The sequence below is a fragment of the Oryctolagus cuniculus genome, chromosome 1, assembly GCF_964237555.1.
Source record: "Oryctolagus cuniculus chromosome 1, mOryCun1.1, whole genome shotgun sequence".
Lineage (NCBI taxonomy): Eukaryota > Metazoa > Chordata > Mammalia > Lagomorpha > Leporidae > Oryctolagus > Oryctolagus cuniculus.
In genome coordinates, this window is record NC_091432.1 from 6,080,228 (window position 1) to 6,093,424 (window position 13,197).

A 13,197-nucleotide genomic window follows, 5' to 3' on the forward strand; every position below is an offset into this window, starting at 1 on the left:
AGCTCAGACCCGGTGTGTAGAGCGCGACTCTCCGGAACAGGCAGAAGTAGTCGAAACGGGAGAACGTCGTCTTTCTTAAAGGGACAGGCTCAAAACAATACGGGTCACCCCGACCAGCGCTTGTGAGGACGACTCAGCTATTCTGAATGCAATCCCGGGCGGAGTTCCGGACCGCTGTCTCGGGTTTCTGCCTGTTGCAGAGGGGATGGGAAGCTGCGGGGTGTTTCTCAGGCGAGGGGACGAGGAGAGCCTAGCCGGTCCGCGCAGGGGAGGCGCGGCCGACTTCCCCACCTGCAGCCCACCCGCTCTGCCAGGCGGCGCTTCGTCGTCTCTGTGTGTCACCGCACGGACGCCCGAGAGGACGCAGTTCCGGCCCTGCCACCTCCCAGCCTAGGCCGGCCTGGGGGCTGCGGCGCGCCCAGGCCCGGTTCTGCTCCTCTGGGCCCGCTGGACGCCGAGGGCAGGCGTGGGCCATCCTAGACAGCGGACGGCCCAGCCCGGACCCCCAAGCCGGCTGCGATGGGGTCTGAGGCTACCCGTCCGGACCTCCCGCCTCCCCGGGAACTCCCCAGCCCAGCCGCCCGGAGCCTCCGGGAGCGGAGCGGTGCAGCCTGCCCGCGTCATCTGATGCTGTTTCCTGCAGGAGGGAGAAGAGCGGAAAAAAGTGAAACTCCACCCTCCACCTCTGCCTCCCGCCCCCGGGGCCAAAGTACAAAGGGAGGAGGAAGAAGGGAACGGGGTCGGAGCCGTCGGGCCGAGGGAGCCGGCCCGGGAAGAGGCAGCCTTGGCTCAGCCGAGGACGCACCCGCCCTCCGCCTCCCGAGCAGGAAGACCCCGGACCGAGCCCCAGCGCTGCCCCGGGCGGGCCCCGCCGAACCTTCAGCGGGCGCTGGAGTCAAACCCAGACTTCCAGGACTAGCCCGGGACTGCGGGACCCTCCAGCCCCTCCAAGCCAGCCATGGTGAGGCACCGGAGGCCCGGGGGCCCCACCCCTCCAGCCTGACCGGACCACCCTGGGTGCGCACCTCCAGAAGCCGGAGATGCGGGGGGCCGGGAGGCGACACTCCTGGCTCCCCAGAGAGGCGTGGGTCTGGGGCTGAGGGCCAGGGCCCGGATGCCCAGGTTCCGGGAGTAGGGCCTCTGCGGCCGCCAGCGGGGGTAAGAGCCAGGGGCACCCAGAGGAGGCGCCCACACCTCCCAGCACCGGCTCCTGGCCATGGAGCCCTTGAAGAACCTCTTCCTGAAGAGCCCTCTGGGGTCCTGGAACGGCGGGGGCGGCGGCGGCGGCGGCGGCAGCGGGGGCCGGCCGGAGGGGTCGCCCAGGGCAGCGGCGTATGCCAACCCCGTGTGGACAGCCCTGTTCGACTACGAGCCCAGCGGGCAGGATGAGCTGGCACTGCGGAAGGGCGACCGTGTGGAGGTGCTGTCTCGGGACGCGGCCATCTCCGGAGATGAGGGCTGGTGGGCGGGCCAGGTGGGTGGCCAGGTGGGCATCTTTCCATCCAACTACGTGTCAAGGGGTGGCGGGCCGCCTCCCTGCGAGGTGGCCAGCTTCCAGGAGCTGCGGCTGGAGGAGGTGATCGGCATCGGCGGCTTCGGCAAGGTGTACCGGGGCAGCTGGCGGGGCGAGCTGGTGGCCGTGAAGGCGGCCCGCCAGGACCCGGACGAGGACATCAGCGTGACGGCGGAGAGCGTCCGTCAGGAGGCCCGGCTCTTTGCCATGCTGGCGCACCCCAACATCATCGCCCTCAAGGCCGTGTGCCTGGAGGAGCCCAACCTGTGCCTGGTGATGGAGTACGCGGCCGGGGGGCCCCTCAGCCGCGCCCTGGCCGGCCGCCGCGTGCCCCCGCATGTGCTGGTCAACTGGGCCGTGCAGATCGCCCGCGGGATGCACTACCTGCACTGCGAAGCCCTGGTGCCCGTCATCCACCGCGACCTCAAATCCAACAACAGTGAGTTCCCGGGAGTGGGGAGAGCTTGGGGGCGGGTGGCAAGGCCGGCTCCCACCACCCGTCCTGGAGACAGGAGCTCCTGGCCTAGGGCGATCCCGGGTGACCCCAGAGTGGGAGTCCCGGGCTCCCGGGAGAGCCCTGCCAGGCCCCAGCCTGCCACTGCGGTTCGGGCGAGTTAAGAGACCGGGAGCTCTGGGGTGGGGCGTGAGCACCCTGCCCCACCGCGTGTGCCTGTGCCCCCCGCTGGCCCCTGCCCTGAAGTTCACCGGTGTGGAGGCAGCTCCTCCCGCACCTGGGGGGAGGGCAGCCCCTTCCAAGGCTGGGATTCCAGTCCCACCCCCGGCTGTTGCAGGACCTCCAGCTGGGAGCCTGTCTCAGTCCCTGAGAAGGGAGGGGAACGGCCTAGCGGCCTGGCCCTCGATGCCTGACCTGCGGAGGGCCCTCGGCCTTGCCCACTGCACCGCCAAGGGCCTTGCCCACTGCACCGCCAAGGGCCTCGCCTGGAGCCAGTGCTGGGCTGAGGGAACCTCCGCCTCTGGCTGTTCCAGGCCCTCACGGGCTGCCCGTCGGGGGCCCGGGCCGAGCGAGTGACAGTTTCGGGGGGCTTCCCTGGCTGGCGAGCTCTGCGCCAGGCAGGGCCGGCAGCGTTTGGGGAGAGCCTGATGAGCCGGCAAGGGCACGGGGCAGGACCCAGCCCAGTGGGGAGCACCGGGGACCAGGCCCTGCCGGGGCCCAGGGTGTGGGGAATGCTGGGGCCGGGGCCCAGGAGGGCCGTGGAGAGGCAGGAAAAGCTCTTATGAGGGGTCAGCGTGGGTATGTGGGCCTTTTGGCCTGGGCTGACCGTGGACATGGGGCTGGGGGTGGGGGCAGCAGAGCACCGAGACCTTTCTGGAACTTGCCTCTTCCATCAGAGGGGGCAGCTCCCATGGCTCTGCGTCACCCCTGGACCCCGGCCCCGCCATCCAGGGACCCCGACTCCTTGCCCCAGCCTAAGGGGGATTCCCCGCGGGTCCAGGGGGAGGGGACTCCTGTCTTCTGTTTTTCCTCCGTTTTCTTTCCAGAAGAAATGGAACAATAGCCCGGCCCCTGCTCCCCACCCTCCCCACCGCTTCCTGCGTTTCCTGCTGCCCCTGGGCCGGCTTCCTGCCCTGCTCAGCCCCTGCTCCCTCCCCAGCCCAGCTGCCTGGGGGTGGGGGGTGGCAGGAGAGGAAGGAGCCGCTGATGGCTCCCCCGCTCCTCCCCAATTCCCCCGCTTCCTTCTCAGAGTCTGGGCGGTGGTGGAAAAGGGCAGGCAAGGTGCCCTGGGCTCCCGGAGCCCCACGTCCAGCCTCGCAGACCCCAGGCCTGGGCCCGAGCTGCCGTCTGTGGGATTGGGGTGGGGGGGATGGGGGGCGCAGGCAGGAAACAATGGCGTGATTTTCCTGGACAATGGGGGCCTTGTGAGGAAGCCTGGCGGGGAGAGGAGGGGGAATTCTCCAGGCCCACGAGTCACAGGACTGACCAGCCAGCCCGGCCTGGGCCTGGCCTCCCCCAGTTCTTCCCCCAAAGAACCCCCTCCCCAGTGGGAGACCCGGCTCAGGCCTGGCAGAAAGGAGAAGTAGGGACCATGGCAGGGAAGTGGAAGAGGGGTGAGCGCCCCAGGCCACTCCCAAGCCCCACAGAGGCCATGGCGGGAGGGCGCCTGGAGGCGGGTCCCTTTCAGAGTTGGGGTGCCTTGAGGCTTGCCCAGCCCTGGGATCTGGAGCCGGTGCCCTGCCCACCCATCCCGGAGGTCTACGGCGGCACCAGGGCTCGGGCAGGGACAGTCGAGGCCCAGGCTGGGGCCAGGTCTGCGGCGGCACCAGAGCTCGGGCAGGGACAGTCGAGGTCCAGGCTGGGGCCAGGTCTGCGGCGGCACCAGAGCTCGGGCAGGGACAGTTGAGGTCCAGGCTGGGGCCAGGTCTGCGGCGGCACCAGAGCGCGGGCAGGGACAGTTGAGGTCCAGGCTGGTAGCAGCGGCTGCGGAGTGAAGCTGAGGCTTAGCAGGTGTCGGGGGGGGGGGCAGCAGAAGGGCCTCGTGTTGGGAGACTGGGGGTTCCTGGCCTTCTGTGTGCCTCAGAAGCCCCCACTGTGAGAGGGGGAGACGGCCTCCCAGCTGGAGAGCCCAGTGCCAGCTCTGAGGTCCCACAGATGGCGAGGGATGGAGCGCCGAGAAGGGGAGGCCCCCGCTCCACCCAGCTGCCCCCGGCCTGTCGCGGTTCCTCTTGGGTGGAGCCCGCGCAGGGCTTAGCTTACTGGCAGGAGTGTAAGATGGGGAGAGGCCAGAGTGGACGTGAGGACGCGGGCAGCAGAGCGTGTGGCGCAACGGGTGGCTGCGCTGCGTGGGCCCCGCGCAGGCCTGGAGCGCGTGGTCTGTCGTCAGCCTCGGCTCGGGGCTCGGCACCGCTAGGCTCTCCGCAGCAGGTGGATTTTGATTCAGGAGAGATCGCAGGGACTCTGCCGCCTCTGCCATGCACATGCGTGGGTTCGTGGCAAAGGTGGAGCGGCCAGTGGGCATGTGACCACCAGGTGGACCGGTCAGTGGGCGGCCGGATCGACTCCTGGCGGGCCTGGAGCTCCGAATGTGAAAGATGCCGCCGGCCCGGGTGAAGATGGCTGTAGGGAAGAGCCGGCGGCCCGGGAGCCGTGGACGGCAGGAAGGGGCCGGACCGCCAGGCCAGGGGCTTCGTGAGGTTCGGGGGGCTCGGCCAGTAGCAGGGCCAGAGGTTGTGTACACCCTGGTCTGCCACCGCCTCCGAGAAGTCTTCCCTGACCCCCTAGGCTGGGTTAGGTGGGCCCTGGGACGTGCACAGAGACGTGGCTGACCCAGACGTGGCCTCTCAGCCTCTCAGCCTTTGCTGTTCTGTGACTTGGTCCTCTTCCTGTTCCGCTTGAGCCACTTGCATCCCGCATGGAGTTGGGCGTCTGCCCCCAGCCCCCCCCCCCCCCGGGGTGAGAGCCGCGCCCCCGCCCAGCCTGACCCTGCGCTCCCGCGGTTGCCCCCAGCTCGTCCCCCGTGGCCGCCCTTTCTCTTCACATCCAGCTGCCTCAGGAGGTGGCTTTTGGAGTGGTTCCCCTGGCACTGGCTGCACCGGCCTGGTCCTGCCGCAGGTGCTCTGAGTCAGCCCCCCAGCCTCGCCGATTTCTCTCCAAGCCAAAGCCAGGGCTGGGGAGCGCTTGGCAGGCTGCCAGCTGGTCGTATGCGCTGCATTGCGAGGGGAGTTGGAACGCCGGCTGTGGAGCCGCACTCCCTGCCTTATCGCTGTGTTCCCCTGGCGAGTCACTCCCGGCGTGGCCTTCTCATCTGTACGGTGGGAATGTTCACACCCACCTCGAGGTGGCCTCTCGTAGATCCTCCGAAAAGGTGTCCCAGTGCGGTCATTATCGTTTCCTTTTATTTCTGTTTGCTTGTTTGAGAGAGACAGAGACGGACAGAGAGCAAACTCCCATCCACGGGTTCACTCCCCAAACGCCTGGAGTGCAGGCGGCAGGGACCCAACGGCCTTGAGCCGTCACCTGCTGACCCCCAGGGCCTGCGTTAGCCAGGAGCTGGAATCAGGAGCAGAGCCAGGCCCCCAGCGTGGGACGTGGGCATCTGAAATGCCAGAAAGCGCCTGTGCCCGGCGCCGCTATTTCAGTCCGATTCCAGGACGCTCAGGGCTGCGACACCCCCAAGGCAAGGTCTAGACCAAGGCGTGTCCGTGCCCTGACACCCGCGTCCGCGGCCCTTGTGCGGCCTGCTCCCGGTGTAGGGCAGCGACCCGGCCCTGAGCGTCACCCGTGGCCTGGCAGCTGGCAGGCTTTCTCCATGTCAGGGTCCTGCGGAGGACAGCGGGCTCCCAGCCCTCCCACCCGACCCTGGGCGCCCTCTCTCCCCGCAGTCCTGCTGCTGCAGCCCATTGAGGGTGACGACATGGAACACAAGACGCTGAAGATCACCGACTTTGGCCTGGCCCGAGAGTGGCACAAGACCACGCAGATGAGCGCTGCCGGCACGTACGCCTGGATGGCGCCCGAGGTCATCAAGGCCTCCACCTTCTCCAAGGGCAGCGACGTCTGGAGGTGCGGCCTGGGCCAGGGGGCCGCTGTGGGGGACTGCCGGAAGGGACCCACACCATTTGTTTCTGGGATGATTGGGGGGGTGAAGTGGCAGGAAGCGGGCAAGGAAGGGACACAGGCCCTCTGTCTCCCCCACAGCTTTGGGGTGCTGCTGTGGGAACTACTGACCGGGGAAGTGCCCTACCGCGGGATCGACTGCCTTGCCGTGGCCTATGGCGTGGCCGTTAACAAGCTCACACTGCCCATCCCATCCACCTGCCCGGATCCCTTTGCACAGCTTATGGCCGGTAAGCACGCGGGGCGGCCAGCTGAGAGGCAGAGCTCCTTGGCCCGGGACGTAGCCACCCACAGACTCGCTTATTCTGTTCCCCCTCCACGCCGTGCCCCTAGACTGCTGGGCGCAGGACCCCCACCGCAGGCCCGACTTCGCCTCCATCCTGCAGCAGCTGGAGGCACTGGAGGCACAGGTCCTGCGGGAAATGCCGCGGGACTCGTTCCATTCCATGCAGGAAGGCTGGAAACGCGAGATCCAGGGCCTGTTCGACGAGCTGCGGGCCAAGGAGAAGGTGCGGGAAGTCGGGCCCCGGGGTGGGCAGGGGCAGGGCCGGGAGCGGGAGGCGCCAGGCTGACCCCACCGCCCTCGCCGTCCCGAGCGCAGGAGCTGCTGAGCCGCGAGGAGGAGCTGACGCGCGCGGCGCGCGAGCAGCGGTCGCAGGCGGAGCAGCTGCGGCGGCGCGAGCACCTGCTGGCCCAGTGGGAGCTGGAGGTGTTCGAGCGCGAGCTGACGCTGCTGCTGCAGCAAGTGGACCGCGAGCGGCCGCACGTGCGCCGCCGCCGCGGCACCTTCAAGCGGAGCAAGCTGCGGGCGCGCGACGGGGGCGAGCGCATCAGCATGCCACTCGGTGAGGGGGCGGGCTCCAGGCGGCGCCCCGCCATTGGCTGCAGCGGCGAGGGGGCGGGGTCCGGCTTCTTCGTTGGCCGCGCTGGGATTGGTTTAAAGGGTTGGCGGGTGGGCTGAAATCTGGAAGGGGTGGGGCCAGGAGTGGTTTCTTTTTCCGTCTGTGGGCGGCTTCTGGCGGAAATATTTGCATGCCGATCTGGGAGTGGCTGCGCCCGGGGAGGGGCGGGGCTCGTGGAGGTTCTGGGACCGCCCAGGGGGCGGGCCGGGCCGGGCCGGGCCGGGCTCAGCCCCGATGCCGGATTCTGGGCGCGGCTCCCGGTGGTGGGGTCCCGCAGGTCTCTGCTTGCGGAGCACGGCGCCCGGGAAGGCAGTGAGCCGAGGCGCTGCTGCCTTCACCACAAACCTACACCCTGCTCCCCCCTGCCCAAACCCCAGACTTTAAGCACCGCATCACCGTGCAGGCCTCGCCCGGCCTTGACCGGAGGAAAAACGTCTTCGAAGTCGGAGCTGGGGACTCGCCCACCTTCCCCCGGTTCCGGGCCATCCAGTGTAAGAACCCTCGCCTCCCGTGCCCCACGGCCGCCTCCTCCTCCTCCCTGCCCTGGGCTTCCCGACACACGTTCATTCTTCGTTTTTTAATCAGTTAGTTACCTGGGTGACGCTGCGTGTTACCCATTGTCCTGGCAACTCTGCTGATGTTAATTCCTTACGACAATCCTGTTGGGTGTAGAGGTATCTACCTGTTAGGTAGATACTGTAGCCTAAACCTAAGTCCTTTATTTGCAAGACAGAGAGAGCTCCCATCTGCTGGCTTGCTCCCCAAATACCCAAAACCACTGAGGCTGGGGGCCGGGCTAAAGCCAGGAACCTGCAAGTCAGTCTGGGTCTTCCACATGGGCAGCAGGGACCAGAGGACTTGCTGTACAGCTGAGTGGCAAAGGCCAGAACTCAAAACCAGGCCATTGGCGTCAGGGCCTGCACTAAATTCTCGGCATCAAATGCCAGCCGTTAGACCACATGAGGTGTCCCCCTTCCCTGCTGTCCCCAGAACCCAGGCCCACCCCGGCCCTGACCCCCTCGGCTTCCCCCCGCCCCCGCACAGTGGAGCCTGCAGAGCCGGGCCAGGCGTGGGGCCGCCAGTCCCCCAGGCGTCTAGAAGACTCGAGCAGCGGCGAGCGGCGAGGGTGCCGGGCCTGGGGTCCCAGTCCCCCCAAGCCCGGAGAGGCCCAGGACGGGAGGTGAGTGCCCAGTGCCCCCGCCCAGCTTCAGCCCCTTCCCCACGGTCGCGAGACTCACAGAGGCCCCCCCCCCCCGCCCAGGAGGAGGTCCCGCGTGGAGGAAGCCACCTGGAATCTGGATTCAGAGGACTCGTCGCCCTTGGGGTCTCCTTCCACACCGCCGGCGCTCAACGGTAAGCGGCCTCCCCCACCACGCAGGCCCTGGCCGGGCCGAGCCGAGCCGATCCTCGGAACCCACGTCCAAGCTGCAGGCCCACAGGCAGCCTGGTTGCAGTCCAGGCCTCAGGGCGCCTAGTCTAGTGCCCCTGGCCCCGCGGCAGCCCCCGGGCCTCGGCAGACTCACGGGAGCAAAGGAAGCACCGTCGGGTGCCCCATGGACGCTGGCTGAGCCGGGAGAAGGGGAGACAGTGCAGGGGTGGAGCCAGGCGCAGATGAGCGGCTGCCGCCGTGTGCGTCTCCCAGCCCCGTGAGGAGCCCAGTGCTGGAGAGGAGGCCGAGGGGGCCCGCGCTCCCGTGCCGGGGCAGGCCGTGGCTTCTCCCTGAGGACGGCAGCGCCCGCTGCATGACGGGCGTTCGCCCCAGCACCGACTGCCTGGTGCCCTTCTCATGCCCGTTGCAGAGATGGGGAGGCTGAGGTTCCAGAGGTGGAATGAGCAACTCCAGACCCCCAGCTAAGCGTTAGGACCCCCGAGACTTCGGTTCCCACACTCACAGCGAGCTGCCTTAGAAGCTTCCACATGGGAAACACAGGCCGGGGGGTGCCCTCGCGTGCACAGCGCTTAGCAGCCGGAGGGTCAGCCGAGCGCTGAGCCCCGCACCGGGCCCCGGCACTGCTGGGCCTCGGAGGCCCCGGAAGTTGCAGCCCCCAGCCCTGCTGCTCGCGGCCGGAACACCTGCAGCTTAGCGCTGGCAGATCCGGCCCTGCTCAGCAGCCGGGCCTCTCCCCATGCCCCCCCGTCACGTCCGCCGTTCCTGCGTCACCATCGCTAACAGTCACGACAGCTAGCCTTTGCCAGGTCTCCCCGAAACACAGGCAGTCCCGTGAGGAGGCGCCGTCGTCGTGGGCTCCATTTTAGAGGGGTGGAGACAGGCACAGAGTGGGTGCGTGGCCCGTGCAGGCCGCCCACAGAGCAGGGATCTGGACCAGGCCCGGAGCCCTGGCTGAAAATGAGAATGGGGCCTCGGGAGGATTGTCCCGGCATCAGCCGCGGCAGCAGGGCCCTGGCTGTGTGTCCCTATGGCCGCCACCCTGTCCCCAGCTGCGGGGGCCGCGGCCACTCACTGCCCAGCCCCATGACACACCGCCTGGTGAAGCTTCTGCCCCAGGCCCTGACTGCCAGGGGCCAGGCTCTGTCCCTAGGGCCCCACGCGCGCAAGTCCACTCCCGCTCCGGGTCCGGAATGGGCCCGCTGCCTTCTCGCAGCTCACCGCCGGGACACCTCCAACGAGCCACCCGCTCCGAAGCCCGGTTTCTCAGGCCGCTGACTGCACAAACCTGTGTTCTCCCTCGTCTCCTGCGCTGCCCCCACCTCCTCTCCCTTTGCCTCATCCCTCTCGCTGCCTTAAGCAGTCTTCTCCCTGCTCTGCTCACACCCACCGTGAGGGACCCCGGCCTCCGGCCCGTGAGGCGCCCTGGGGATCCTGCCATCCGGCATTCAGGACCCAGATGTTAGAGATCTGGTGGAGGAAGCAGGTGCCCCGGGAGGCCTCCCGAAGGCAGTAAGTGCACAGGTTCAGGGGATCTGGGGAGGCTTCACGGAGGAGGTGAGAGCTCAGCTAGGTCTTCAATGGTGAGCGAGAGACCCCTGCAAGCCGAGGCGGGAAAGGTGTGCCAGGCTGAGGGCATCGTGTGTGCCCCGGCTGAGCAGCCCCAGGGAGGAGGAAGCCTGGGTAACCCCGCGCGGAACCGAGAGCCAGGGACCTGCATCCCCTGGGACGTGGGTCAGCGGATGTTTGTAGAGTGATTGCGTGGGCGAGTCTGGAAGCGGTGGGGAGTTCTTAAGCAGAGATGGTTCTTGAGCAGCCTTGCACTTAGGAGCCCTCTAGGCCCCCGGGGAGCAGCTGCCCAGAGCGGCGAGGGAGTGGCGGCAGGGCGTCGCCGGGCTGAGCTGCCCAGTCCCGTTGACGGCAGCAGCTCACCTTGGCTGGCCGAGCCCCTCCTCCTCGCCAGGCGCGGAGGACGGCAGAGAGGCCAGGGCCAGCCGGAGAGCACAGCCGGGGCCGGGCTCCCTCTGTGGCTGAGAGCTGGCAGGCATCTGTCGGGCTGCGGGCAGCACCCCAGGGACACCTCCTCCTCCTCCAGGACGCGCCCCGTCCACCCCCAGGCCAGCCCAACGCCCACGGCAGGAGGCCGATGCCTCGGAATCCAGGGTGGACGGTGGCCAGGCAGTGGCCGGAGCACAGGCCCAGCTGCTGCTGCCCGGAGCGAGGCCCGGCCCACTGCTCCAGCTGTGCAGCCTTGCGCAGGCCGCGGCCTCTTGTGTGTGTGTTTTTTTTGTTTTTGTTTTTGTTTTTTCTAATATTGAGTTATTTATTTGAAAGAGTTAGGGGAAGGGACAGAGAGATCTTCCACCCACTGGTTCGCTCTGAAAATGGCTGCAACAGCCCCGGCTGGGCCAGCCTCAGCCAGGAGCCAGGTCTCCCGCGTGGGCACAGGGGCTGAGCACTTGGGCCGTGTTCTGCTGCTTTCCCAGGCCATGAGCAGGGGGCTGGAGCCGCGGGACTGCACCTGGCGCTCATGCGGGTGCCCACAGGCGGCTGCACCGTGGGGCTGGGGCAGGAGGCTCGGACAGCATCAAGCCCCCAAGCCCTTTAGCTTGGGCCTGGCGTAGACAGTTGCTGAGGCCTTGGCCCAGGCCTGGCCTCTTCTAGGCTCAGTGCATTGTGGGAATGGGGGCGCTGCTGCCCACTCCACCCAAGCTGCCACTGGCGGGGTTGGGGGGTGGGATGCAGGAAGGCAGAGGGGCTTGAGACACTGTGATCTGGCCCCTTGCGGCTTTGCTCCTGCGTGCGTGCAGGGGCGGGGCGGCCAGGGAAGACTCGCGGGTTCGGCCTAACCTACGCTGCCCCGCCCGCAGGTAACCCTCCGCGGCCGAGCCCAGAGCCGGAGGAGCCCCGGCGGCCCAGCCCCGGCGAGCGCGGGAGCAGCTCCGGGACGCCCAAGCTGATCCAGCGCGCACTCCTGCGCGGCACCGCCCTGCTCGCCTCGCTGGGCCTCGGCCGCGACCTGCAGCCACCAGCGGGCCGCGAGCGCGGGGAGCTGCCGCCAGCGTCCCCCGTGCCGGTACCCCCACCGAGCCCAGCTGAGCCACCTCCTTCCTCACTCATCCGCTTCTCAGCCAAGACGCCCACCCCGGCGCCCCTGCTGCTGGACCTGGCTGTCCCCGCGGGCCAGCCCTCGGCCAAGAGCCCCCGCCGCGAGGAGACACGCGGTGAGCGGCCCTGCCGGTCCCCTGTGCGGGAGGGATGCGGGCGCTGGAACACCCCGGGAGCTGGGACCACAAGTCCCGGCAGAGCAGCGTGGGAGCTGAGCATGGTGGTGACGCGGCTGTTTTAGGATTTGACGATTTATTTGGGAGGGTTACAGACTGGGGGACAGTGGTACACAGAGCTCTTCCCTCTGCTGGGTCACTCCCCAGATGGCCGCAATGGCCAGGGCTGGGCCAGGCAGGAGCCAGGAGCTTCACCCACGTGGGTGCAGGGGCCCAAGCACTTGGGCCATCTTCTGCTGCTTTCCCAGGCCACAGCAGAGAGCTGGATCAGAAGTGGAGCAACGGGGACTCGCACCTGCTCCCATATGGGATGCCAGCACTGCAGGCTGCCGCTTAACCCACTAGGCCACAGCATGGGGGTGGGGGTGGGGGTGCAGGCCGGGGACTCAGGCCGCCCCAGCTTCTAACGGCAGGGCTGGGACCCTGGCTCCTCGCATAGCTTAGGGGGCCATGGAAGCCACGAGTCACCTAACCGTGTGCAGAGGTGGGGTGAGCAGACCAGGGAGGGGGCAAGGGCCCTGCGGCTGCCTGACCTGTGTCTCCCCACTCACTCGCAGGAGGCACCGTCTCACCTCCGCCTGGGACGTCACGCTCCGCTCCGGGCACCCCGGGCACACCGCGCTCCCCACCCCTGGGCCTCATCAGCCGACCTCGGCCCTCACCCCTCCGCAGCCGCATCGACCCGTGGAGCTTCGTGTCAGCGGGGCCCCGGCCATCACCCCTGCCCTCGCCACAGCCTGCGCCCCGACGGGCACCCTGGACCTTGTTCCCGGACTCGGACCCTTTCTGGGACTCCCCGCCTGCCAACCCCTTCCAGGGGAGGCCTCAGGACTGCAGGGCGCAGACCAAAGACGTGGGTGCCCAGGCTCCATGGGCGCCGGAGGCGGGGCGCTGAGCCGACCAGGCCGCACGCCCCCAGCTCCTGCCGCCCGGAGGAGCCACAGCATACACTGGAACAGGAGCCCGACACGCCTGTGTGGCCGCCTCGGTCTCCCCCAGGGACCCCGCCCCCTCGGGGGTCCGGAACACTACACTGCACAGGAAGCCTTCACACTGGATGACCTGCCGCCTGTGGGTCCCCCAGCCTGAGCTGCCCCGCTGGCTGGGAGGACCAGAGCCTGTCTCAGGGAATTGCCCCAGGGGAGGGGCAGGGAGGAGGGACCCCTGCCCCAGGGCTCAGGGCCTGGCCCTCCCCTCTCTCCTGCCCCGCCCTGGGCGCCGTCTGGGGCCAGGGGCTCTCTGCGTGCCTTCCTGCTGCCCCGGCCAGGGCTGGGGCCGTAGCCTTGGGATCCAATGAAGCCAAATAAACGCGGAAGCTGTCTCCCAAATGCAGCCTGTGGCCTTCTGTCGGGGTAACCGGGAGAGCGGCCGACCTCGTGGCTGCACGGTAGGCCCACACCACCGTGGAGGGAGCCTCCAGCGGCCTCCAGGACAGCGGGTCACTCTGGCGCCCCCACCCTTCCCCCATCCAGTGACCGCGTGTGACACCCCCACTGCTGGGTGGTCCCTGCCCGTCCCCTGGGCCAGCTGCAGCTTCC

General features: G+C 68.6%; 1 protein-coding gene across 1 annotated transcript; it reads left to right on the forward strand.

Moving 5' to 3' along the window:
* Positions 1 to 109: 109 nt before the first annotated feature.
* MAP3K11 (mitogen-activated protein kinase kinase kinase 11) lies at positions 110 to 12,987 on the forward strand. The gene is made up of 10 exons (XM_002724300.5): positions 110 to 1,952; positions 5,852 to 6,032; positions 6,168 to 6,316; positions 6,420 to 6,595; positions 6,688 to 6,931; positions 7,366 to 7,479; positions 8,033 to 8,168; positions 8,250 to 8,341; positions 11,246 to 11,599; positions 12,217 to 12,987. Exons 1-10 carry the CDS (start codon positions 1,217 to 1,219, stop codon positions 12,552 to 12,554), a joined length of 2,520 nt encoding a protein of 839 aa, XP_002724346.3. The 5' UTR covers positions 110 to 1,216; the 3' UTR covers positions 12,555 to 12,987.
* Positions 12,988 to 13,197: the final 210 nt, after the last annotated feature.